General features: G+C 35.1%; 2 protein-coding genes across 2 annotated transcripts in view; both read right to left on the bottom strand.

Moving 5' to 3' along the window:
• LOC115414386 (calpain-3) overlaps positions 1–13449 on the bottom strand; it is a 33243-nt gene extending 19794 nt beyond the window's left edge. The window contains 11 exon segments of the mRNA XM_075353459.1: positions 643–812; positions 2430–2590; positions 3732–3809; positions 3906–4000; positions 6201–6284; positions 8750–8875; positions 8878–8920; positions 10695–10828; positions 10921–11039; positions 12892–12961; positions 13198–13449. Of these exon segments, the coding sequence (XP_075209574.1) occupies positions 643–812; positions 2430–2590; positions 3732–3809; positions 3906–4000; positions 6201–6284; positions 8750–8875; positions 8878–8920; positions 10695–10828; positions 10921–11039; positions 12892–12961; positions 13198–13449 (1332 nt within the window).
• Positions 13450–19179: 5730 nt separating this feature from the next.
• The window catches only part of ganc (glucosidase, alpha; neutral C), a 39405-nt gene continuing 31627 nt past the window's right edge, over positions 19180–26957 (bottom strand). The window contains exons 23-25 of the mRNA XM_030127525.1: positions 25203–25315; positions 24060–24163; positions 19180–19718 (exon numbers count right to left, since the gene is read on the bottom strand). Of these exons, the coding sequence (XP_029983385.1) occupies positions 19615–19718; positions 24060–24163; positions 25203–25315 (321 nt within the window). The 3' untranslated portion in view covers positions 19180–19614. The remainder of the gene's footprint in view (positions 19719–24059; positions 24164–25202; positions 25316–26957) is intronic.

Genomic DNA, 26957 nt, shown 5'->3' with positions numbered 1-26957 from the left:
AGCGTCGCTCCATTGGTTGCCTGTCCATTTTAGAATCCATTTTAAAATACTTTTAGTTGTTTTTAAAACCTTCCATGGTCTTGCACCGCCCTACCTCTCTGAGCTCCTTCACACATACACTCCCACTCGCTCTCTCAGATCAGCTGCTGTTGATGGTTTCCAGACCAACGTGCAACCTACGAGGAGATCTGGCTTTTGCTGCTGCTGGTCCCAGACTGTGGACCAACCTGCCTCTGTAGATCACACAGGCTTCCTACTTGCCCATTTTTAAATTTCTTCTTAAAGCCCACCTGTTCTCCTTGGCCTTTTGACACTCATGCAATGTGGACATTTTGTTTCTGTTTTTATATTTTAACTTGTTTTATTTTATTTTATTGATCTTAATGTTTTTAATGCTTTTATTAATTTGTATTGTGCTTTTAATCTTCTGTACAGTACTTTGGTCCACTGTGGTTGTTTTGAAGTGCTTTAAAAATAAAATTGGATTGGATTGGAAAACATCTTCATCCTGAGCTCCCTGGACTATTATTCTCTTATATGTAACTTCAAATAAAACACTATATTTCAGTCAATATTTTCTATTGAATGAACCTTGAAACTTGATTCTGTGTCTTTTTTTAAGGTGTAAATGAGCGTCTTCACCTCATAAATTGCGAATCCAATGGTGAAGAGGTTGGCGCCCATCTTACGTTCTTTCCGTCTGTTCTTCTGCATCAGAGCGACCACAAATGTACATCCGACCTCGTTGTCCTCGGGGTCGTCGTCCTCCTCCAGTAGACGGAGGCGGTACTGAGGGTTCGTCCAGAAAGTGTCTGCAGGACGTTTAGAAGAAGAACCAGAGTGAACGGGATCGCTTTATAGTAAGAGACCTGTTTTTTCTTGTTTGCTTATTTTCTCATTTCATGTGAAATCACTGTGATATAGCGTTTGGTTAAAGATTCCATCTTCATATTTTGTGATGTACTGATAATTCATAACACTATTACACTGATGGTAAATTGGCAAAGATCCAAAACATCCACCAGTAACTAAAACCATCTACTGATCTAAACTGTTTAATAGATGTTCTTCCATTCATCCCATCAATACATGTAAATAATTGGTGTAAAATACCCCAATTATTCATAAGATAAAATGCACAAAAACTGAGCAAAGTACTTGAAAAATAAGGAAAAAATGAACCAAAAAACTTCGAAATATGGAATAAAAGTGAACAAATACTTCTAAACTGAGGAGAAAATGAACAAAATACTTGACAAATGAAGAGAGTTAATAGTTTCATAACATCCAGAATCTTGTATTTATTCTGTTAACCCTCAAAAACCAAAACCATCTATTGATCTAAACTGTTTAATACCTGTTGATCCACTAATCCTATCAATACATGGAGATAATTGGTGTAAAGTTACAGTTACAGTTGGACACTCAGAGGCTCTGTAGTGAACGTGGAAACACCGTCTAAACCAGTGGTTCCCAGTCTTTTTTGGCTTGTGATCCCATTTTAACTTCACAAATTTCTGGTGACCCCAGACATTCAAAACGGAGCCTTTATTTTTTTTTTTTTACCTAAAATTAATTAGTTTTTGATCATGTAATAGTTTGCTATACTATGTTGCACATAAACATTAATTTTAGAGGACATTTAGTCTATATCATGGATATTATTATAGATGGAGGCAGAAAAGCCAGGTGTAGATTACTGCACAAAGGAGAATTTTTTTCCTTGGTCAGGATATGTACAGTCAGTCCAGTTTGGATTTACAAGGCTGACAATTAATACTGAACAAACAAGAACTCAAACTATGAATTATGAAAGAGCTGCAGCATCTGAAACTGACCACAATGAACATTTGACAGATAAACAGAACCACAGTGCTGCAGTTTCAGCTTCAGTTTGTCATGTCTTTTATGGATTGGGATTGTCTCTCTATACTCACCGTATATTTTTAATAAGTAAGTTTTTCATTTTTATTCTTATCAATTGCTACAAATTTCAGGTGACCCCATTTGAATTCCAGGCGACCCCACATGGGGTCCCGACCCCAAGGTTGAAAAACACTGTCTAAACCTACTAAAAGTCATAAATATAATGTATATTTTAACAATAAACCTTATTGTTTTTGTTCTAATGTACAAGATAAGCCTGTAAAACTGGTTTATACGGTTGACATGAAGTTACTGAAGGAAAATGAGCAGAAAATACAACAAAAGTAATGATGAAAATTCAATTTGGTTTTGAGTGGATTTTAGCAAAAAGCTGTAATATTGGATAATTAAAATCAGATGTTTTATCCAAATTAACCCTCACGTCCATAAAATATGGATGTTTTTTTTATGACATTACTCATGTAACAAACAATGAGAAGACCTAAGGTCAGAGTTCAGAGGCCGTTCTGGATCATCAGACGGTTCTGGACTCTCCGTGGTACCTGGGTAGTTCCTGCATCCTCCGGCCGAGCAGCCCCTCACCCACCGGCCTTCGTTCACAGAAACCGTCCACTTGTGGATCTTGTCGTCCTCCAGGGCGTCAGGGGTCAGGTTGCAGATCTCAATCTTAGTGTAGTTCTTCTTGAAGTCCTCGAATGACATCCTGAAAAAGAAGAAGGAGAAGAACAAGAAGAAGAACAACAAGGACAAGAGAGAAAGAACAAGAAGGAGAAGAACAAGAAGAAGAAGAACGAGAAGGAGAAGAAGAACAAGAAGGAGGAGAAGAAGGCAAAGAAAAAGAAAAACAACAAGGAGGAGAACAAGGAGGAGAACAAGAAAAAAAGAAGAACAAGAGGAAAAAGGAGGAGAAGAACAACAACAACAAGGAGAGGAGCAAGAAGAACAAGATGAAAAAAACAAGGAGAAGAAGGAGAAGAAGAAGGTGAAGAAAAACAACAAAGAGAAGAAGGGGGAGAAGAAGAAAAACAAGGAGAAGAAGAAGAAAGAAGATGAAAGAAGAAAAAAACAACAATGAAGAAGAAAGAGAGAAGAAAGAGAAGAAAAAGAAAAAAACAAGAAAAAGAAGAAGAGAAAAGAAAAAAAAGAAAACAAGAAGAAGAAAAGAAGAGAAAAAAGAAAGAAAAAAACAAGAGAAGAGAGAAGAAGAAGAAGAAAGAAAAAAAAGAAAAACAAGGTGGAGAAGAAAAAGGAGAAGAAGAAAAACAACAACAAGGAGAAGGAGGAGAAGAAGGAGGAGAGAATTATATAATGTGAATTATTCAAGGATCTTATCTGATCTGAAAATGTCCTGAAAATAAACTCATAACTGATTTCATCCAGCTCTGGTCAGAATCCGAACTGGCTTCATTTCCCAAATATTTTTACAAATGTCAGGCCCTGGATTCTTTTTTTTTGTTTTAAATGGATGAAGGTCAACAAACCTGAACAAATAAAGTGCAGATAGAACAAAAAAATGAGACAAAAATGAAACAAAGTGACTGAACTGAATGAACTCTATAGGAAAAGTGTCCTGAGTTAACTTTGTTATTATGTGACTATATTAATAAATCTGTTTCATTTCATAAAGGGTGTTTTTGCTGACATGTCTTCATATGTCTCTTAAATCTTGCTTTATTTGTTACTTTGTCTTCTTCCTGTTTCCATCTTGTTGCTTCTTTTACATAATTCTGTCTCTTTTATAACATTTGATGATAGAATTTCCCATCATTTATCGCTCAGCTGTAGTTTTTCTGGGACTAAAGTTCGACCCGTTGGATTAACCTGGTGCAAACCGTTGGACCTACCAGAACTCTCCGTCCTCTGCGTTCTGATGCTGTAGTTTCTCCTTCTCGGCCTTGGACAGCGTGGCCCATTCCTTAGAACTGTCCATCAAACACAGACAGAATCACACACACCCTATAAAACTGCAGAATGACTTAAACAGAGCAGGTTGCGTTCAGGTGTCGGGGTGCTCGTACTTGTCGCTCCAGGGGCCGTTCCACTCCACCTGACCCCACGGGTTCCTCAGTCTCACCAGACGGACCTTGGACTCCTTGTGTTGAGACGCTTTACACTGAAACAACAGAAGGAAAAACAGGTGATTTGTGTTTCTCTCCTGTTTCCGTTCATTATTAAAGTGGATCTTCATCAAACAGCTGCTGTTGTTACATTAAACCTGCAATAAAACAGCTACGAACGTTACTAGGATTAAATCTATGTCATCATGTGGGGTCAGGATTAATGATGGATAAAATGAGGTGAGGTAAGGTAAGGTAGGGTAAAGTAAGGTAAAGTTGGATTAGATTAGATTAGATTAGATTAGATTGAGTTAGGTTAGGTTAGACTAGATTAGATTAGATTAGATTAGATTAGATTAGATAAAGTTAGATTAGATTAGATTAGATTAGATAAAATTAGATTAGATTATATTAGATAAAGTTAGATTAGATTAGATTAGATTAGATAAAATTAGATTAGATTAGATTAGGTTAGATTAGATTAGATTAAGTTAGGTTAGATTAGATAAAATTAGATTCGATTCGATTCGATTCGATTAGACTAGATTATATTAGGTTAGGTTAGATGAGGTTAGGTTTGATTAGATTACATTAGATTAGATTACATTAGATTAAGTTAGGTTAGATGAGGTTAGGTTTGATTAGATTAGATTAGATTAGATTAGATTAAGTTAGGTTAGATTCGATTAGATAAAGTAAGATTAGATTAGATTAGATTAGATAAAATTAGATTAGATTAGATTAGATTAAGTTAGGTTAGGTTAGATTAGATAAAATTAGATTAGATTAGATTACATTACATTAGATTAAGTTAGGTTAGATTAGGTTAGGTTAGATGAGGTTAGGTTTGATTAGATTACATTAGATTAGATTAGATTAAGTTAGGTTAGGTTAGATTTGATTAGATAAAGTAAGATTAGATTAGATTAGATTAGATAAAATTGAACTTTATTGATCCTTCAGGAAATTTAAATTCCAGTATCAGCACAAAAACAAATATATACATATAAGTAATATTACAAGATACAAGAAATAGTATAAAAAAAATAGTAATAACAGTAGTTATAAAAACAGTAGTAAAAAAAACAGGTAATTATATATTAGCAGTAGAAACGCTAAATAATGAAGTACTAACAATAATAAATATGTAATTATGTTATAATATGCAATATGTACGTATATATATTTTTAGTGCTGCCAAACAACTAAAATTTTTAATCAGATTAATCACAGGGTTGCTGTGGATTAATCACGATTAAATATAATTCATTTTTAATCTATATTAATTGCATTTCGTTTTGCATCAGCAAATTGACTCAAGGTGGTTGTGGCTCAGTTGGTAGAGCGGGTTGTCGGTTCGAATCCTGCATCCAACTGTCCACATGTCGCAGTGTCCCTGGGCAAGACACTGAACCCTAGTGGGGTCCCAGTTGGGCTTGACAGCCGCCTACTGGTGTATGAGTGTGTGTGTGTGTGTGTGTGACTGGGTGAGTGGGAGGCTTTGTAAAGCGCTTTGGGCACCATAAAAGTGTGGAAAAGTCCTGTGCACCGACCATTTACTAAGAAAGAAGGGAATAAATGTGCACTTAACGTGTTTATTAAACACCTTCAACAGTTTCAATAAAACTTCAAAAAAACAGCTGTACCCAACTGTTCCGTCCTGGGGTTTTTTGTCCTCATATTTCCATCCAGAGGACCAACGTGCTGTTTCCACTCTCCATCTTTTGGGTTGGTTCTGCTGCCTGTCACTACCGGATCAGCTGACCATGTGATCATGTGTATTAACGCTAACTCTACTGGGACAAACTGACCCAGATGTGTTGGAGGAGATGATCACAGTCATTCTGCAGATGGGTTTATGGAGTTAACATTTTTTTATCAGATTAATCACGATGATGGACTAATCTGCATTAATTTTGATGGCCCTAATATATAATTTAATAATCACTGGATAAATATTATAATAAAGTGATAATAGTATTAGTAGTCGTAACAACAATATAATAAGTAATATAAGTAAGTACTAATGCACTACTACTACTATGACTACTACTACTACTAATAATAATAATACTTAGGGGTTAAAGGGTTAACTGTTTCCATATTGTTGCATCTTCTACATGTTTCACATTATTAATCTTGTTTCCATTTTCACCCTACTGCGTCTTTTAGGAAGTATTGCCTCTTTCACATCATTTATCTCTCAGCTGTCATTTTTTAAGTTGTTTAGTATCTTAGTTTTGCGTCTGTTCTTACCTCCTCCACCGCCGTCACAGAGTAGGCGTGGCCCTTCACCAGTCCCGTCACAGTTCTGGTCTCGTATCGAGCAGGAACAAGAGCCTGAAGATGAAAGAAAAACAAAAGGGAATGGAGTGAAATGGAACCTAATTATAGAGAAAACAAAAACACATGAAAATGAACTAACCATCTACTTTCTTCACATCTCACTGAGGAAGAAAAATCTACCATGCAACTTTAAGGAAATATTGATGTTTATTTGTCATATCCTCATGAACAGGACATCTTACAGCTGTAGACATGTGTCCCAATATTTATGTCCAAATAGTTTAGAAACATCAATATTTACTTAAAGTTTAATGGTAGATTTTTCTTCCTCAGTGAGATGTGAAGAAAGCAGATGGTTACATGTGGTAGAAAATTATTATTTACAGTCAGAGCAGGAAAAATATTTTAGAAATTTAGAGGAAGAACATTTAAAATCATGATTTAAAAAAATCAATGGTGAGAGAAATTAAGAAAAACCATCTCTGAGTCATTTTGGAAACAAAGATAAGAATTTAAACCAAACTAACCAATGCAATCATATTTATCCCATAATATAAAACTATATTCCAACATTAGTCATTATTGTTTTCTTAGAAAAGAAACACCTGAATTCAAAGTGTCCACATACTTTTGTCCATATGGTGTATATATTTAAACCTGTTTAGTTGTTAATTTGATGTTCAGTTCTATATTTCTTCGTTTACTTAGTTTAATAGTTATCCAGTCTGAAATAGGACATTTCTAGAGATTTAAGCGGTGATTATTTTTATGTGAATTTACTTGACGGGTAAAATATACACGGTCTTATTATACGCAAATGAAATGCACAAAATGGGATGAATGTGTGACTTGTAGCTGTTATTAATTTGCAGATCTTGTCCCTGTTTTTCTAAGAAACTACACTAATGCAAAAATAGAGACTAACAGTATGGATAAAACATAAACGCTGACACAGATCAGGAAACAAACACCCAATAGTGCAAAAAGAAAAATAACAAATACAAACACCAACAGACTAATGCTCCAAATACTTTTGTCCATGTGGTGTATTTGTTTTAGTGTCAAATTAACCATAAACTATCATAACCCATTGTCATAATACTGAAGGGATGCCACAGATGGGATATTTTCTGACTTGCGGTTTATAGGGGTGTAAGAAAAGATTGGTTCCGCAATATATCGCAATATTTCTTATCACAATACTGTATCGATATTAAAAATAGGACCAATGGCCCTGTAGCTTACCGGCCAAATTAAAAGCTTTGGGAAATGTATCCAGATGCCATTTATTATCACCCAGTTATGTGTATTTATTATATTACAGAAATGGCCCATGTTTTGGTCATATTCCAATCAGATCTGTAAAAAATTCAAATTCCATCTTGATATCATTGATACTTAGTGATTTATTGGATCAATCCACTTCCTATCTCTTATAATGGGAAAATTTTTTCAAAGTCGCACCAAATCCAGAATCAGATCCAGATTGAAATAATTTCAATACTTCGTGTTGACATCATCATACAGAAGCTGTATACCAAGTTTGAAGTCAATCAGAACTGGAGTTTGGGAGAAGAAGGACAATTGAAATTTTTTCCCCATAAGAGCCATGTTAATTTTCCGTAAGTTCCTGGATCCAGAAGAAGATCCTGATCAGCATGTGGACATTATGTTTTGGTCATCTCCCCATCAGGGCTGGACTGTAGAAATTTACACTGGATATAATTTATATTTACTGAGTTATTGCATCGATCCACTTCCTGTCTCTTATAATGGGGACATTTTTCAAAGTGGCACCAAATCCAGAATCAGATCTGGATCCAAATAATTTCTCTAACTTTTGTTGACATCATCATAAAGAAGCTGTATACCAAGTTTGAAGTCAATCGGAATGTCGTTTCAGAGAAGAAGACGATTGAAATTTTGTAACAGACGACAGACGACGCCGGACACCACATGACGACAATAACTTACGGCCTGTCGGCTGGTAAGCTAAAAAGTACTGTATCGATATTTTTAGATAACTATTCAAATGCAGATATGGTGAAGGTTCATTATTGTTTTTCGATTTTCTTTTTTGTTATATTTTATTTATTATTATTTAACACTCTTTTATTAAATAATGTTAGTTCCTTTGTTGGGATTGAACTAAAATAATGTTCTGATGTTAGTTCCGAACTAATAGAATATGAACTTTTGAACAGGATCTTAAACTGTAATGTCTGGAAAACATCATTTCAGTTTTAACACAGGAACATTTTGTGATATAGCATTAGATCCTGTTGGGATCAAATACAAATGTGTTTAGTATTTGTGCAGATTTGGGGTGCTAATTCAATTCTTCAAGGAAAAAATCATTTTAAAAAAGAAACAAACAAAAAAACTGTATTTTTAACCAGTATTGTGATAAATCGTGAAATACTGTATTGTGATCCTAGTATTGTGATTTGTATCATATCACCAGATTCTTGCTGATACACAGCCCTAGTTGTTAAATCCCAGATGTGTGTGTGACTCACGTCGATGGAACAGCCCATGAGCGATCCTCTCTGCAGAGCTTTCTTCATGATCTTGTAAAGCTCCTTGGGCGCCTCCTTCATCTCGTAGAACTCAGTGACTCCTCCGGTGAAGTCCTCCATGGCCTCTCGGTGGTGTTTCCTCCCTTCAGGGCCTCGTAGGAGCCGTGAAGCCTCCACGGAGAGACGAGGAGGAGGAGGAGGAAAGACAAAGAGTTAGAGGAAGAGGAGGGTTAGTAGAGCCCAGTGGGAGAAGAGGCTGATGTTAAGTGTCATGACATCTTCTATTTTAAAAGGGAAGTGGACTCTGTATGTGTGTATGTGGTGTGTGTGTGTGTGTGTGTGTGTGGTGTGTGTGTGTGTGTGTGTGTCTGTACAGAGCTGACTGCTGCAGTTTGGCATACTTTGTATTTTTGCTCAAGGAACAGAATAACAAAAACAGCAAGCTGATAGCACCAATATTTTGGGAGATATTAGGGTTCTTCTATGAAACTGGTCCTAAAAACAGGACATGGGGCTAAAATTCAACCAGACTAATGTTATGAAGCAAGTTTGGAAGCACTTTGGTTCTGCTTTAAAAATAAATACTTACTGAGATAAATGAGAAACTATTTTTCAGATAAAACATATTTTTTATATTATTTTACATTATATTTAACACAAAAATCTGCATGTAACACGATCAAAAGGACACAAAAATTACGTGCTACTATTTTTTTTTTTATATCTTTGTTCTCTCACAGGTACATTTTCAGAATTGAACTAATTGTTCAAGACAGAGTGTTTCACAAAATGACCGCTGTTGTAAAATCATTTGCAATTTATATATGTTTAACTGGGCAGGTTCTGCATGTAACACAAGTGGACACAATGGGTTCTACACCAAACCTGGAATGAGACTGAGACTGATGAAAAACCCACATGTGTGGATTAGAAAAAAACCACTGGGATTGACACATTTAACACAGTGTCTTTATTTACAGTCTATAGAAAACCATTTACACACGTTTTCACATCTAGTGCACTGACACCTAGAGAGATTTAATGTCCATATTTGGGTCCTATTTTTGGACCCAACATTTGATTAAAAATTCATTAATCATGGGATGGATCAGAGCAAGAGTATAATTTTATTGCAGTTATCTGAGGTCATCATTAGGTCCATCCTGAGGGGAAATATGTCTACATTTACCTTTCATTATTGGATCTAAAAAGCTGGAAAAGCGCCGATACTAAATAAACCCAGTTTCATAGAAGCACCCATTAGTAGTTGTGGAATTCAACAGCCTTACAATCATGTTGCTCTGCCCAGAATCATGTTGCTTACACTTCGAAACAACAGGTTAACATTACGCTTTGGCGGTGACTGCTGGACAAATGTGGTACAACATGCATGAATTACAACAAATATCTGTGCTGGGGGACCAGGGTGTTGCCCCTCAGGGTCAAAATGTACATTTAGAAAACACCCCCTTTTCACATCCCACCCTCGGTATTGATGATGATGAAGTCTAGGAGGTGGAAGATCTTTTCCCATAAGTCAGCTCTCCCCAACATAAAAACAACCACATCTTGAATGCACTAGTTTTAGTATATTTAGTCCATGTAAAAGAAATGAGGAGGTTTAAAGTGTGTGGAACCATGGAATGAAGAAGAATTTAACCATTTAGTGTCTGACATTTTTAGATGAGTGTTCCTCTGAAAAATCTCAGGATTTATTTTTCTGTGACTGAAATGTAAAGGTTGCACAGACTTGAATAAACTGGGAAAAGCTGGGATCACCATGTTACTACAGATCTAATATTGGAGGCTTTTATTTCATGTATAGACTAACCCTTAAAAATACTCTATTAAGACACACAATTAGAACAGCAGCTTGTACGTCCCTGAAATAAAGTGTAAATAAACTAAAGGTCATGATGCAGTGTAGGACAGAACGCTGACTCACTTGGCGTAGGCCTTCTCCAGCAGAGCGCTCCAGAACTCATTCCTCTCCGCTGACTTGGTGAACACCAGCTGGTTGTTGAAGGTGGGGATGCGGTCGTCAATGACGACGTCCACCCAGTCTCCATAGCGCCAGAACTAGAGGAGACAGGGATGAGAGTTGTATTTGTGTGTGTCTGTGTTTGGTGTGTTTTGTCTGGACTCTACAGTACATGAGGGCGGGTTCAGACCTGGAAGTGGAAGATGCCAGCGTAGCTCTCAGAGAAGCTCTGCTCCTGAGGAACCACTCTGTACAGGAGCTTCTCATTCAGGGTGAGGCAGGCGATGGCAGCCAGCAGCCAGCAGTCACCTGGAAGGAAGACCATTACACAGATCAGACAGATGGAACTGATCTGAACAGAACTGATCTGAACAGAACTGATCTGAAATAGAACAGATCTGAACAGAACTGATCTGAAATAGAACAGATCTGAAAAGAACTGATCTGAACAGAAATGATCTAAATAGAACTGATCTGAACAGAAATGATCTAAAATAGACTGATCTAAAATAGAACTGATCTGAACAGAACTGATCTGAACAAAACTGATCTGAACAGAACTGATCTGAAATAGCACTGATCTAAAATAGAACTGATCTGAACAGAACTGATCTAAAATAGAATGAATCTGAACAGAACTGATCTATAAATGGAACTGATCTAAAATAGAACTAAACTAAAATAGAACTATTCTATAAATGGAACTGTTTATCGTTTTATTGTATGTTCATAGTTACATTGTATGTTTATAAATATATTGCATGTTTATAGTTACATTGTATGACTATTGTCATATTGTGTTCATAATCATATTGTATGTTTACAGCTACATTGTATAATTTATAGCAATATTGTATGTATATAGTTAGATTGTTGGTTTATAGTTACATTGTATGAATATAGTCATATTGTATGTTATAGTTAAATTGTATGTTTATAGTTGCATATTTATAGTTATATGTTTATAGTTATACTGTATATTTATAGTTATATGTTTATAGTTATACTGTATATTTATAGTTATATGTTTATAGTTATATTGTATGTTTATAGTTAAATGTTTACAGTTATATTGTGTGTTTATAGCTATATGTTTATAGTTATATTGTATGTTTATAGCTATATGTTTATAGTTATATTGTATGTTTATAGTTACATGTTTATAGTTATATTGTATGTTTATAGTTACATGTTTATAGTTCTATTGTATGTTTATAGTTATATGTTTATAGTTATATTGTATGTTTATAGTTATATGCTTATAGTAATATTCTACTTTCTATTTCTTATATATTTCTACTGTTCCTTGTGGTGTCGTAGGCTTTAGAGTTTATTCATTTCAGTTTTCTGTGTAACTTGTACATATGGTGAAACTGACAAATGAAGCTGAGTCTGACTTGGACTAAAGCTGTCAGATGTCGACATAGACCATATAAACCTGTAGGTAACTGTAGTATCTGAGTAAAGGTATGCAGTTACTTTCCATCACTGATCACCTGAGCTTCATTCAATCGTGAAACCGTTACGTAAAGAACACACACACACACCTCACCGATTGTGCTTTGACTTAAAACAAAAACAAAGGCCGACAGGAACTCCTCTGATGGACGCGCTCTGTTTTGCTGGAGGAAAAGCCTGAGTGCTGACGGCGGTGTTTTCTGATTGTCCAGGTGTACAACAATGTAAGGTTTTCAACAGGGAACATTTAACAGGGTCTGCCAGGACTTTTGTCCCTGTGCTCCCCTTTATTTGCAGCCTGGACGGGACAACAATGAGAAATGCTGCTGGTCGGATTCCCTTCCAAAAGAGTAAGCACAATATAGGGAGGCCGCTGCAGACCGAGAGGCCGTGTGCAGGGATGGATGGGATGGATGAGATGTTCTACCAAACCTGAGCTGCATGTCCACATAACCTGAAGCAAACACAACTGATGCAAAGTCCACACATGTGTCTAAGAACAGACCAAATAATGCACCAGAGAAGAGCTAATACTGCTGTTAGAGCGGTGTTTTCACTTCTGTCCACTGAATGCATGTCATTTGTCCAGAACATAATCACTTCCACTGAACAGAACTTTACAAATTCCAAGTAATCTGAGTGAACCAAAGTCATAAACAGAGGAAAATGTGGCTGAAAATGTCCAAAAAAAAGCAACATTTACCCAGATCTCCCTGGCAGATGTCTGTCCTACTGGCTCCTCCAACAATAAACTGAGGGTTTTCACAGATTTCCTGCAACAGCAACAAACAAACATGAAGTTAAAGTTCAGCCTCATGTGTCTGATTGGAATATTACACCCAAAGAGGAAGTTGGAGATGCACTGGTTGTCTCTACATGAAGGTTTAGTGACTCCCATCGGTCCAAATATAACCACAGTGAGTATTTGAACCCAGAGGGTCGTAAGGTGAACCCGTACCCCACCGGCCCACCTCCCCCCCTGCCTGTCCGCGGTCCGACCCCCTCCTACCTTGGGCCTCTTCCAGACGATGTTCTTGACCTTGTTGGACTTGTGTCCCAGCTCCTTGAAGCCCAGAGACTCCACTGTGGCCGGGAAGGAGTCATCCTCGAACAGGCTCTTCCTCTGACTGCACTCCTGCCTCAGGGTGTTGTAGTCCTGGCCGTTGAATCGCAGCGGTTTGTTCAAAGATCCTTCCCCGTCTCTCCTTTCTCGTTCCCGGATCAACCGGTCACAGAAGAAGCCAGACGGTGTGTAGGGCATTTCGTCTCAGCCGCCTTTTTCCCCTCTTTTTTGTTAAAAAAAAAACTAACCTTTTGCAGCTTGTACTAAAGTCTTACAAGCCTAAAAGCCCTGGCATAAATCCAAACAGCTAATGTGTGATTGGCTCTTTCTTTGTGTGACGTCTCCCTCCCCTTCGTCACAGAACAGATGCAAAACCTCGGTGTGAAAGAGACGTTCGCTCCACATGCATTCACCTTTGCATTTCCATATGCACACATATGCACGCCAACCCACACATCACGTAAACGTCTATTTGTTGCGTTCCCATTGGACGAAACCAAACAATGGCGGTCCCGGGGCCGTGGCGACCCGGTACCATCATTGTTGGGTGACACAAAGGCCAGTGGGCCACGCCAGAGGGCATGTAAAGAGAGGTGAGTAGATGGCCTGCCTCAGCAGAAGGCATTCAAGCCCTTTAAACCTGGTGTCAATGGAGCTCAGCATCGAGCAGCCTCAGCACAACCACAGCAGCTAATGTTACCAACACCATTATTTTATGTTATTATATCCATAGCATCATAGCATTACTGCATAAGTCACACACAAATGGACAAAAGTATGTGGACGCATTCAATTCAGGTGTTTCTGTTCTAACAGGGCTCTGGGATACAAAACAATAATGACTACTGTCAGAATATAGTTTTATATTATGGGATAAATATCATTGCATTGGTTAGTTTGGTTTAAATTATCTTTGTTTCCAAAATGACTCAGATGTTTTTGACTTAATTTCTCTCAATATTTATTTTTTATCCATGACTATGATTTTAAATGATCTTCCTCTAAATTTGCATATTTTTCATGCTCTGACTGTAAATAATAATTTTCTACCACTACTAACTATCTAGTTTTTACACATCTCACTGAGGAAGAAAAATCTACAAATCACCTTTAAGGAAACATTGATGTTTATAAACGATAAGATAAGATAAGATAAGATAAGATAAGATAAGATAAGATAAGATAAGATAAGACTTTATTTATCCCACTGTGGGGAAGTTTCACAGTTAACAGCAGCAACAAACAACAAGCAAGTGCAGAGAAAAAGACAAATGAGACAAAAAACAAACACAAACAAGTGTAAATTAAAATATAAAGAGAAAAAAATAAGAAATTTGGTAATTATATATAATTATATTTATGTAAATAAAGAATGTGAATTAAAAATTAAATATTATTTACATATTTACATCATCATGGCTGCACATGTACATAGTGTGATAAAGGGGTGGTGGACATAAATATTGGGACACATCATGTCTACAGCTGTAAGATGTCCTGTTCATGATAATTTAAAGTAAAAACATCAATATAAATAATCAATATATTTATCCCATAACATAAAACTATATTCTGACATTAGTCATTATTGTTTTGTATCCCAGACCCCTGTTAGAAAAGAAACACCTGGATTCAACGTGTCCACATACTTTTGTCCATTTGTGTATGAGTTAGACTGGATAATGATAGATTTAGCTCTGATCAGAACCTCACTCCCATATTTTGGGTTTAGTAGAAGAGCACAGACGATCATTACAAGGCTGCAAAAGATCACAGCGACGTTAAAAAAAAACCTAAAAGAATCATCAATGTTTGAGCAGAAAAAACTCTAAATGATGTTTAACATAAAAACAGAAAAGGGAAAATAATAAAAATATGGAATAAAAGCCTGTAGAAGTCCTTATTAATCTTATCAATATTAAGTGAAGAGGAAACGCTGTATTCAGAAACAGACAGTGATCAACAACTGATTGACTGTCATTACTGAGGAGTTATTATTATTATTCCTTTTACATTTAACCAGAATTATTATAATTAATGGAAATTATAACTAAAGCAGTATCATCAGTAAAAGTGTTGAAAATCATGCCTAGTTAATAAAAACAGTGAACAGCAGGGAAAATCGCAGTATCGCCCTTTGTTTTTTGAAGTGATGAAAAAATTTAATTGTTAATTGATTTTAGACAATATTGTACCTTTAATAAATATTTTTAAGTTTCATGTAAGTGTAAGAACTTCCTCATAATACCTCAAAAACAAAAATGAAAATGCAACAACTAAATGTATATAACATTATAATGTTATTATTTTTATAATAAAAAAAGAAAAATCAACTGTTGTTAAAAGATCATTTAAAATGAACCATGAAGGTGGTTTTAGTGAAAAACACTGATGTTGTTGATGTGTCATTCTGTGGAATTAAATGTTATCTTTTCCATCTGTTTCATTGTGTTTTAACCATTAAAGACTTTTTAGTATTTTTGATGCAACTACCAAATGATTTTTCTCCAAATTGAACCTTTTATACGTGATTTATCATTATTTATTATAATCTCTGTGTTTTAGATTTTTCATCATAAATCATATATTTTCCTGTATTTAATTCACTGATCATGTAGATGTTCATTAAAGCTCAGAGTAAATTCAAAGGTTATTATATCAAATCAGAGAAAACTGACAAAAAAGTTACTTTTTCAGTAAAATCTCTCATTAACTGAACATAAACCAGGTGTCTCCATCGACTGTCATTGATCCAACTCCATGTGTTTTACTGGTGAGTCAATATTCAATTTTTATTCATTTTGTTGCTCATTTTCTCCATGTCATTTATTATTTAATAAATTTTCTGATTCACTTTTGTTAATCTTGTTAATGTCATTTATTATTTTACTTGCTTGTGTTCATTTTTAATCCTTTTTTTCCCCCAATTTAGTTCAGTTTGTGGATTATTTTGTTAACATTACTTATAATTTTGTTTGATTTATTATTCATTTTTGTTCATTTTATCCATTACCTTGGCAGATTTTGCTCATTCTGTTGCTAATTCTATTCTCTTTTACTTTATTTTAGTAAATTTTTTGCTTATTTTTTTCACATTATTTATTATTTTCTAGGTTGTTTTATTCATTTTTGTCCATTTTATCCACTGTCATTGATCCAGCTCCATGGGTTTTGCTGGTGAATCAATGTTGTAGAAGATGACGGTGTTGCCATGGTAACTACAGAGCCTCTGAACGTCCAAATGGGTCATATCTGATGAGCATGAAAAGATGAAGAACTGTATTTTACACCAATTATTTCCATGTATTGATAGGATTAGTGGATCAACAGGTATTAAACAGTTTAGATCAGTAGATGGTTTTGGTTTTTGAGGGTTAACAGAATAAATACAGGGTTCTAGATGTTATGAAATGATTAACTTTGCTATTTTTCAAGCATTTTGCAAATTTTCTCCTCACTTTAGAAGAATTTGATGACTTTTATGCCATATTTCAAGATTTTTTGGTTCATTTTTTTAGTTTTTATTAGTGGATCAACAGGTATTAAACAGTTTATATCAGTAGATGGTTTACGTCTGAAGGTTTAAACTTCATTCACTTTGTTTCTGTTCTATCATTTTATTCATATTTCCTCATCTGTACATGTACTGCTTTGGAAATAACACTTGTTCCATTGTGAAAAAGTAGTGAGAAGCTAACATATGCTTTAGATTTAACAAAGAAATGAGCTGTATTTAATTTTATGACCTAAATAAGTAATTTAACATATGAATTAAGAACATCTGATGATGGGAAACGACCTGGAAACATTATCAAAATGATGCTAGAGGAGAGTCAAGTGAAGTTTCTACAGAAAACCACGGGTGATGCAATAGTTATTTCCAAAGCTGAACATACTTTGTACATGAAAACTGAAGCTTCAACAGTAGATTTAACTGTTATTTTACTATTAAGCTTCTAAACTTAGCAAAATTATATGTTGTCTTAATAATTCATTATATTATAATCTGTTCCCTATTGAGAGGATTATTCACAAAATCAAAAAAACACTTTTATTTCAGTGTTTTGACTCTACTCTCTGAACTGAGCTGGAAAAGCAGCATAAAGTGTCTTAAATTACACATAAAACAGTTTAATACATATAAGTATATATAATATTTCAGTTGTAGTATTTTCATTGCCTGCTGTTTTATTTTGTCCTGTTCAATTTGTAATAAAAGTGTTTCTCCAACATTTTACAGGATGATTCACACAGACTATAATCTGTTTTTATTCCTATCTATTACAGGTTTATTCAACATTAGTTTTGATAGAAATACAGAATAACAGATGACCATTAACGCTGATAAATAAGACTGATACTAAGTCTGAGAGCAAAGAACAAATGAAACAAATCAATAAGGATCTAAATGTGTTTTATTTTCCATCGTGTTACTGTCGTCGTCCCTTTTCTTATTTTTGTCCTTGTTGTTTTTGACATTTTAACACAGAAATGCAGGGATTCAGCTTGTTCTAGTGATCCTGTTGTCCCATTCTTTGTCTGGCTCTTAAGTAAACAAACATTTTTTTTTAGTTTTCAGAAAAGGTCAGGTCACACATCGCAGCCGCACGACACAATGTAGGCAAACAACACACTATGGAACCCTGAGAGTCGCTTTAACACAACACTACGCCAGAATAACAGAAAGGAGGAGTGTTTTTTTTTTAACAAACACTACGTCTTGTTGGTGATAATTACACTGGTCTACAATTTTTTTTTTGTTTAGAAATTATCTGCTTCAGAGATTAAATGTGCTAAATGTTACGTATTTTAATCAGATTAATTGGAAACAAATGACCAAAGTGCTGGTTTGCTGATGTTTTTCAGGTATTATAATCAAGTGTTATTCCCCATACATGCTGGTTTATGTACATTTATATATTAGATTTATAAATGTTCCACTTAGGGATGTAACGATTACCGGTATAACGATAAACCGTGGTAAAATTGCAGACGGTTAGTATTACCGTTTAAATTCTAACTATCATGATTACTGTGTTTGATTACTGCACTTTTAGGGGAAAAAACCCTGTGTAAAGATCTGCTTTTATGTCAAATATTTGAGTATAGTTTTAATTTATTACAATTTTAATTGTATATAGCTAATATTTGGAACCAATATTCACTTTTAAAGTCTTTGAAAAGGTTCGTTAAGCATCTTTGTGTTATTTATGCAATAAATTACATACATTTTTCAAATTGGATTTTATTTATTTTTTGTGTGTTTTCTGGCCTTTTATGTTTTCATAGTAGGTTAAAGTGAAAAAAATAATAGGCAGATGAAATAGATGAAGCTGTACTGAAAAAAAGATACCAAACATGGGTATAGTAAACATTTGTTTATATAGTATATAAAGGCAAAATCAAAAGTACTGAAAAACGACCAAAACAGGCTCAGACCACTAAGGGTTAATATTTGAATGTTTCTGCCAAGAGAAGGTACATTGTGCCAATTATTTTTATTTTATTTTATTTTATTTATTTATTTTTTTTTTTAAATACAACTTGGTTAAACTATTTCAGTGTATTAGTACTTTTTGAACATTTTGAACACAATTTCAACAACACCGCAATAATAATGATAATCATAATAATTTTGGTCACAATAACCGTGATATGAAATTTTTATATCGTTACATCCCTAGTTCCACTGATAGAACCTGTAAAGTGAATGTATTGTCATGTGCAGACAGTGTTTTGAAGTAGATCTGGTAGCTCTAACACTAATATTCCTTTGGAGTTAAACCTATTCTCTGGTTAATTCTCAAATTTCACATTTTGATTTAAAGCAAGAAAAGTAAGCAACCTTAATTTTATGGTGTGGTCTCATTATATGTTTTTTGTCACAATGAAGTGAGCAGTTGAGGTTTTTTCTCTCCAATTTAATACTTAATTTTATACTTTAGAAATCTGACAGATTGAGGTGAAATGTAACCATTTTCCTGTCTGGTGCCCAACATTTTTTTTTTTTTGCTTGGAGAGACTTCTATGCTACAGACCCAAGACTGTATGTGTGAAACTTCAGCCAACCAGCATTGAGGACCGGATTTGTCTTTAACAGTGACTCACAAGTGGTAAAATTTCACTACTTTTATTCTGGAAGCATTTGACTCGTAGACCAGTGTTATTTTGTATCTGTTCATGAAAATAAAAAACTCAAATGTGTCTTTGTTTTTCTGTTACTGTGAAGTTTAACATTAAAGTAGACTTTGAAACAGAACTGAAATAAAGCTGCATAAAATTCATTTAATCAAATATATCCAGTCAAATCATGTGTCTGCTAATTAAAGACTATATGATTTAATTAACTGGTCTAATTGCGAGTTAACCTAACTGTATGTCCCAGTCCTTCGTCACCATCAGGTTCAGGTTCATCAACGTGAAGATTCTGTCATTGAACTGAAACTCAGCAGACGTTTCCTCAGCGCCTGGAAAGAAAGAGAGAAAGAAAGAACGAAAGAAAGAAAGAAGGAAAGCAAGAACGAAAGAAAGAAAATTCATTAAAGGAGTGATATGTTGCATTTTTAAATAAAATTTTAAATGGAATTCAAAGTGCTTTACATAAAACATTTAAAACCTTTCCGCCGGGAAGCAACAAAAAGTACAGGCATGAAAAAAAAGAAGGAAAAAAAAAAACTAAACCAAAAAACCCAGATAAATAGATAAAACAGATACAAACTTTAAGCTTATAAGAAACAGTGCAGATCTGAACTGATGAATAAAAACTCTATTCAAATGCAGCTGAGAACAGGAGGCTCTTTAACCTGGATTTTATTTTCCTACATTTCCCTGTGGTCTCCATAAACTGTAAATGCTCTGCTTGGGTCTGAATTCTTCATTCATTCAACTCCACAGGTCCATCTTCAACCCTATTTCTGACTAATGACACCAGAAAGGTGGTTTGGAGCGCTGGCCCTTTAAATGCACATGAGCCACTTCAGGCCCCGCCCCCTCCAGGTTGTCGGCTGTGCTGCTCTGTCCCGTTCAACCAACAACTGAACATTTGAGGTAATGGGCTCCAAGTTTGGACATATTTTCAGTCTGGACTACAACCGCTGCTGCTGACAAATGATTATGTCAAAATACTGGAGAAATGTTGGTCTGAAGTCTGGACCTGATATGTGCAAATGTGCAGACGGAAGTAGTTACAAAACAGAATAAACTAGAAGCACTCAGAGAGCGCAGACCTCCGCCAAGGCTGATCAGTGGCCCCCCCTGTGGGCCCCCCCACCCCCGATCACCACCAAAATTTAATCATTTCTTCCTTATCCCATTTCCAACAAACCCTGAAAATTTCATCCAAATCTGTCCATAACTTTTTGAGTTATGTTGCACACTAACGGACAGACAAACAAACAAACAAACAAACAAACAAACAAACAAACAAACCCTGGCAAAAACATAACCTCCTTGGCGGAGGTAATTAAGAAGGAATTAAAACAGGTTGTAAAAATCCACTGGATTTGTGTCTAAATGAATGTAAAGATAGTTTTGCAGCAGCTGGAGGGTTCAAATTCAAACTGTACGAACTATTAGGGTCCAAATCCACAAAAAAAAGAACCACAGACTAAGAAAAGTGGGTTTAGACAAATATGAGCCTTTTAAGATTCATTCACAAGTATAAAAGGGTCTATATGTAATATTTGTATTGTCAAATATTTTTAGAATTTGCTAAAATTATCATTAGGGTGGAAAACAGGTGGAATAACAGAAAAAGACAAAGAGAAGAACTGAAGTTTCACAGGTTTGGACTAAATAAGACACTAGAATGTACATCAATAAGAGATTTAGGATGTTGAACATCTACTGTGAACTGGAACACACTGAACAAAAACAAGGATTTGAATTTGGACCCAGTAGTTTATGTTTTGGGCTCTTTTTTTTTCTAAATCAGTCCAGCTGCTTTTTAACACCTAGTTGAACTCCATAAAACAGTTACATGGTCAAAATTCTGTAAAAACACAATAAAAAAAATAAAGGAAAATCACCAAAACACTGGAAACAACAGGAAAAACAAAAAACCACAAGGAAAACAATGTAACAAAAAAAAAGGCCAAACTGTCTATTACTAAACCGTCAAATATTTTTAAAATGACCTAAAATTATCATTAGTATTCAGAATAAATATCTGTGAAGTTCTGCCAAAGACGCCACCATATTGGATCGTACAGATATGAAGTGAATTTATTTCTAGTGATGGGGATTTATGTGACCACTAGAGGGTGTAGTGAGTCACACAAGACCAAGATGGGGATGAGAACCAGAAAGAAACAACTGTCCAAGTCAAAGAAAAGAAGTGATAAAACTAGAGTCATTGTGTTGTTTCCATTGGACTCAGCTGTAAATGTAAAGAATGGAGTTTGATGGTTAAATGTTAGCATTTCTTCTACACAGGTGAGTTTGATTCTGAGGCTTATGAAGGTATAAAGTTATTATGGGATGTTCTTATCTTTGCTAAGTTGCCCTTTGTTGATCCACGGTTCAGACTAAACTGTGATAGTTCTGACCCTGTTTGTTGGATTCAAACAGATCTTTAGTTCAGCTACTGACAACACAAACCCAAACAGAAAATAGGTGATTAGTGGTTTTACTGCGGCTGTTTTCAGTCTAAAAACAGAGCTAAGCTAACAGAGCTAAGCTAACAGAGCTATAATGTAAACTATCAGCCGATGCAGCATGTGAAGATTATAAGACACAGTGTTATTTTAGCAGCTGTTAAAATAAGCATCCATGAGTTTTAGTTTGTAAAAAAAAAAAAAACTTGATGATTAGGGCTGGGTAAAAAAAAACAATGGAATCGATCTTAGATCGATCTCATTTTAATTTTGCGTAATCGATTAATAGTGGATGAGATCGATTTTTCAGAGCAGGACCGAGAGTACGCGGAACTGCGGGCGGCTCTGTCTTGCGAACCCCTGGGAAGTCTTGGTCTCGCTCGTGAAAAAGACGCGGTGGGGAAATCCCCTCCGCTGGAGGTCCTCCGGCCTCAAACTCGAACCTGCAGTGTGAAGGAAGTGGCCGCCAGGTGAGTCGCGGAAGCCAGTCCTTCTCGGAATAATAACTTGGATCCATACTATCACCTGTGGCTGAGTATGGAGTTAGAGGAAGAGTAAAGCGACAATGTCCGACCGCTACGCTACCACCCCCCCACCCCAACCAACACCCAGGAGCGCGCACACCCCCCAACCCCACTCTGCTCCGACCAACAATCACGGAGCGCACCCCCCCACCCCACCCCCAGTGAGTAGGAGCCTCCAGCCATAAAACAGAATAAAGATGACGAAGTCCGTCCTGAGCCACTGTAGAAACATGGGAATGTTTGTGTCCCGTTCTTTATTTAAGAGCACATTCAGCAATTTACTGCTGAAATGTCATATTTATTTCCTTTCTAATATCAATATTGATCCCAGTATTGATGTGTTGCATGACTGCAGTACTCAAATAATCAGGTTACAACTCAAAATTGTACTTTGGTGTCACTATATTACTTTGAATCAGTCAGTTAATACTGAATCAAATCGATATTGAATCGAATTGAATCGAATCGAATCATGATTAATTGATTCAGAACCTTATGAATCGAAATCGAATCGATTATGGAAACTGGCCATGATACCCAGCTCTATTGATGATTCCATTATACAGATGAGTGGAAACACTTCTAGTTTATTTTTCCAACTTTTATTCTGTTTCCAGCATCTCTTTTTTTGGTTTTTACTATACTTTAGTCTAGTTTAATCAACTTTAAATCTGTTTTGACCATTAAACAGTTTAGTTTTACAATGTACTAAAACCATTTTACCACATTTTAATGTGTTTTAACATTAGTTTAGTTTTAACATCTTTTATACTGGTTTTACCAAGCTGTTGTCTGTTAAAACCGTCTGTTAGTTTAGTGAAATGCTTTATAAACAGCTGCTCTAAAAATTTAGTTAATCAAGTAACTTAATTGTAATTTCATAACTGTAACCTAAAGTATCATTACTATTAGATTGTGACTATTACCTGTTGCTGATTGTTGTTTGTTACATTCTGTATGACAAAATGATAAATAACTAATAAAAATTAAGTGTAAAAAAAACCCCCATCTTTTAGTTTAGGTTTACAGAACAGAAAACAGAGGTGATTAGTGGTTTTACTGTGGCTGTTTTCAGTCTAAAAACAGAGCTAAGCTAACAGAGCTATCATGTAAACTATCAGCTGATGCAGCACATGAACATTATAAGACTGTTATTTTGACCGACTGTTACAATACGTGTCTATGAGTTTTAGTTTTTGAATAAAACTTGATGATTCTATAATACAGATGTGTGGAAACAATGAACTTTATCTTTTATTCAGTGAGTGATTCAGCTTGTGGAAGCATAGGGTTGATTCGTTGGTGGTTTTGGTTGTAAGTGTGTTCTGGTACCAGACTGACCCCTGCGTTTGGAATACCAACACCACATAGAATCACTTTAATATGGTATAAAACCCCAAATAGGAAACATTTGGAACAGTTTGGAGGAAGAAAACTATATAATGAACTATGAAAAAATCTGAGGACTTAGGCGAAGATGCTTTGTTGATGCCAGAGATCAGAGGAGAATGACCAGACTGAGGTCAACGGCATCTCAATTAACCTCTAGTTTCAACAGATGATATGCAGAAGAGCATCTCTGAACACACAATATGATGAAACTTGAAGCAGATACCCCCTGGTACTAGATGGTGTACTCAGTAAAATGGTCAGTGAGTGTGTATGTTGCTATAGTAACAGAGCTGCTCACCGGACACATGGATGACCACAGTGGACGGTTTCGTCTTCAGACCCAGGACGATGACCGACTGGACGACGGTGTCACAGTCAAAGGTTCCTTCATCATCAGCAGGACTAAAAGAAGCAGAAACACACTGTCATGAGGTTAATTAACCCTTTAATCTGCGTCTGTTTCGGGTTTATTAAAGCTGCTGTGAGTATGTGCTTGTGTTCCTTTTCTTCAGTGGTTTTGTTTTACTGTGTGTTTTAGGGTCAAAACAGGTGGAAGAACAGAAAAGGACAAAGAGAGTAACTGAAATTTGACAGGTTTGGACTAAATAAGGCACTAGAATCTACATCAAAAAGAGATTTAGGATGTTGAACATCAACTGTGAACTGGAACACACTGAACAACAACAAGGATTTGAATTTGGGCCCAGTAGTTTTTGTTTTGGGCCCCTTTTTTTCCCGAAATCAGTCCAGCTGCTTTTTGACATCTGGCTGAACTCCATAAAGCAGTTACACGGTCAAAAAGAAGAATACAATAAGCAACAAAATGAACAAAAACAGCTGAAGTGATCAATGAAATGAACAAAAATGAATAAACCAACAAAATAATCAGTAACATGAACAAAATAAACCACAAACTGAACAAAACTGAAGAAAAAATAAAAGACTAAATGTAGGAAAATAAACAAAATAAGCAACTAAATGAACAAAAATGAATAAAACATTAACAAAATAATAAATAACATGAAAAATATGTAAAAAAAAAAAAAAGTACTTAAATTACGTAAAAAAAAAAAAAAGTATTTGAATATGGTCCAGTAGTTTTTGTTTTGGGCTCTTTTTTTCTAAATCAGTCCTGCTGCTTTTAGGCACCTTGTTGAACTCCATAAAACAGTTACACGGTCAAAACTCAGTAAAAATACAGTAAAAAAAATAAAGGAAAATCACCACAACACTGGAAACAACAGAAAAAAAAGAGTAAAAAAAAAAAAAAGACTTATCATCTATTTTTATAGTGAGTCGGCCTCACTCACTGCTCTGTGTTTTACCCCCATTACAACAGGTGACAGAGACTGAACTGAGCATGCTCAGATGTCTATGGAAAGAACAAGGTCTATTCTTTCAGTATGCTTTGCTGTGACCATGTGTGTGATGTGACTTTCACCGGCAGAGCAGATGACCAGACTTCAGGCTGAACCTTCGCAGACTGAAGGCTTTTGTGTCACGGTAACTGAAGGAGTGTCCGTCGTCCAGGTATAATTCACCTTCAGCGACGCCCTGAGGAGAAAACACCCGACAGTCAGGAGTTCAAACTGTAAAACCACAAACATTTACCCATTCATGATGGTCTGATCCAAGTCACTCAGTCGAATTTCCATAATTATTACTGATGTTAGGGTTTTTGCTTTCACTATATGACACGACATGATGTTTTAGTGTTATGTTTACATATTGTATTATATTATTTTATATAATATGTAGCATTATTTTATGCTATGCAATGTTATATAGTGCTATGCTATGTTATGATATATGTTATGCTATGCTGTGTTATGTTATGCTATGTTATATTATGCTATGCTATGTTATTATGATATGTTATGCTATGCTATGCCATGCTATGCTATGTTATATTGTGCTATGCTATGCTATATTATGCTATGCTATGTTATGCTATGTCATGCTATGCTGTGATATGTTATACTATGCTATGTTATGCTATGCTATATTATGCTATGCTATGTTATTTTATTTTATGCTATACTATGTTATATTATGCTATGCTATGTTATGATATGTTATGCTATGCAATGTTATGCTATGTTATGTTATATTAACCAGAAGAAGCAGAAGATAATGGATGGATGGATGGATGTTATATTATGCTATGCTTTGTTATGTTATGCAATGTTATGCTATGTTGCGTTATGTTTATGAATGTAATTTTTCAGATCCTAGATAACATTAAACCGGTGACATGAGGTTTTTGTTATTTTTTTTTTTCTTCCATCTTTTCTTTATTTATTCCTGCTTGACACCAGCAAAGAAAATACACTGTTATTATCACTGATAATCCAATAACCTTTTAGACTCATATTCTCCAAAGCTGCAATAGGTTACAGGTCAATTTCACCAACAAATCTTAAAATAAAATGTTTCTGATGACTCGAAAGAGAGTTTTTGGATGAATATAATCCTGCTGAAATTGCACTGTGCAGTACTGTACTTTATCACATATTTTACTTTTCCCAAAGAAAACAGCTGAAACAGAGATAGTAAAAAAAATATATGATGACAATTATTATCTTACGTTGTTTTCCATTACCTTTAAAAGCAACATCCACACTGACAACACTTTAAGGCTGTGATGTGAACTATAGTGTGTTTCATACATGACCATCTACATCAGAGCTGTCAAATTAATTTTAGTTCAGGTTCCACATTCAGCCCAATATGATCTGAAGTGGATCGCACAAGTAAAATAATAACATGGAAAGAAGTAAAATTACGTGATGAAAATGTTTACATCTACAAAGTTTCCTTTAAAATGTGAATGACGTGAACAACCTGAAATTTCTTAAGAAAAAAAAAGTGTAATTTTAACAAATATTATGTCTCAGTTTTTCATTTACACATGTACATTAAAACTTACAGATCACAGTGGATCTACAAATACATAAAACATTTAATAACAGACAGAATATTGATCAAATTACACTTACTTCTACTAAGACATTTCATGTTGTTCATATTTGTTCAGGTTATTCACATTTTTTGTGAAAGGATAGTTTAGAAAAGTAAACACTTTCATGTAATTTTACTTTTTTACACTAAAACAAAAAGAAGAATTTGTAGTTGTCATTATTTATAGGTTATTATGATAGTATTTTACTGGTCTGACCCACTTTAACAACCAGTA

Source organism: Sphaeramia orbicularis, chromosome 22 (genome assembly GCF_902148855.1).
Source record: "Sphaeramia orbicularis chromosome 22, fSphaOr1.1, whole genome shotgun sequence".
Classification (NCBI taxonomy): Eukaryota; Metazoa; Chordata; class Actinopteri; order Kurtiformes; family Apogonidae; genus Sphaeramia; species Sphaeramia orbicularis.
The sequence above is the reverse complement of the archived record's forward strand: the minus strand, read 5'-3'. Positions and strand labels throughout refer to the sequence as shown.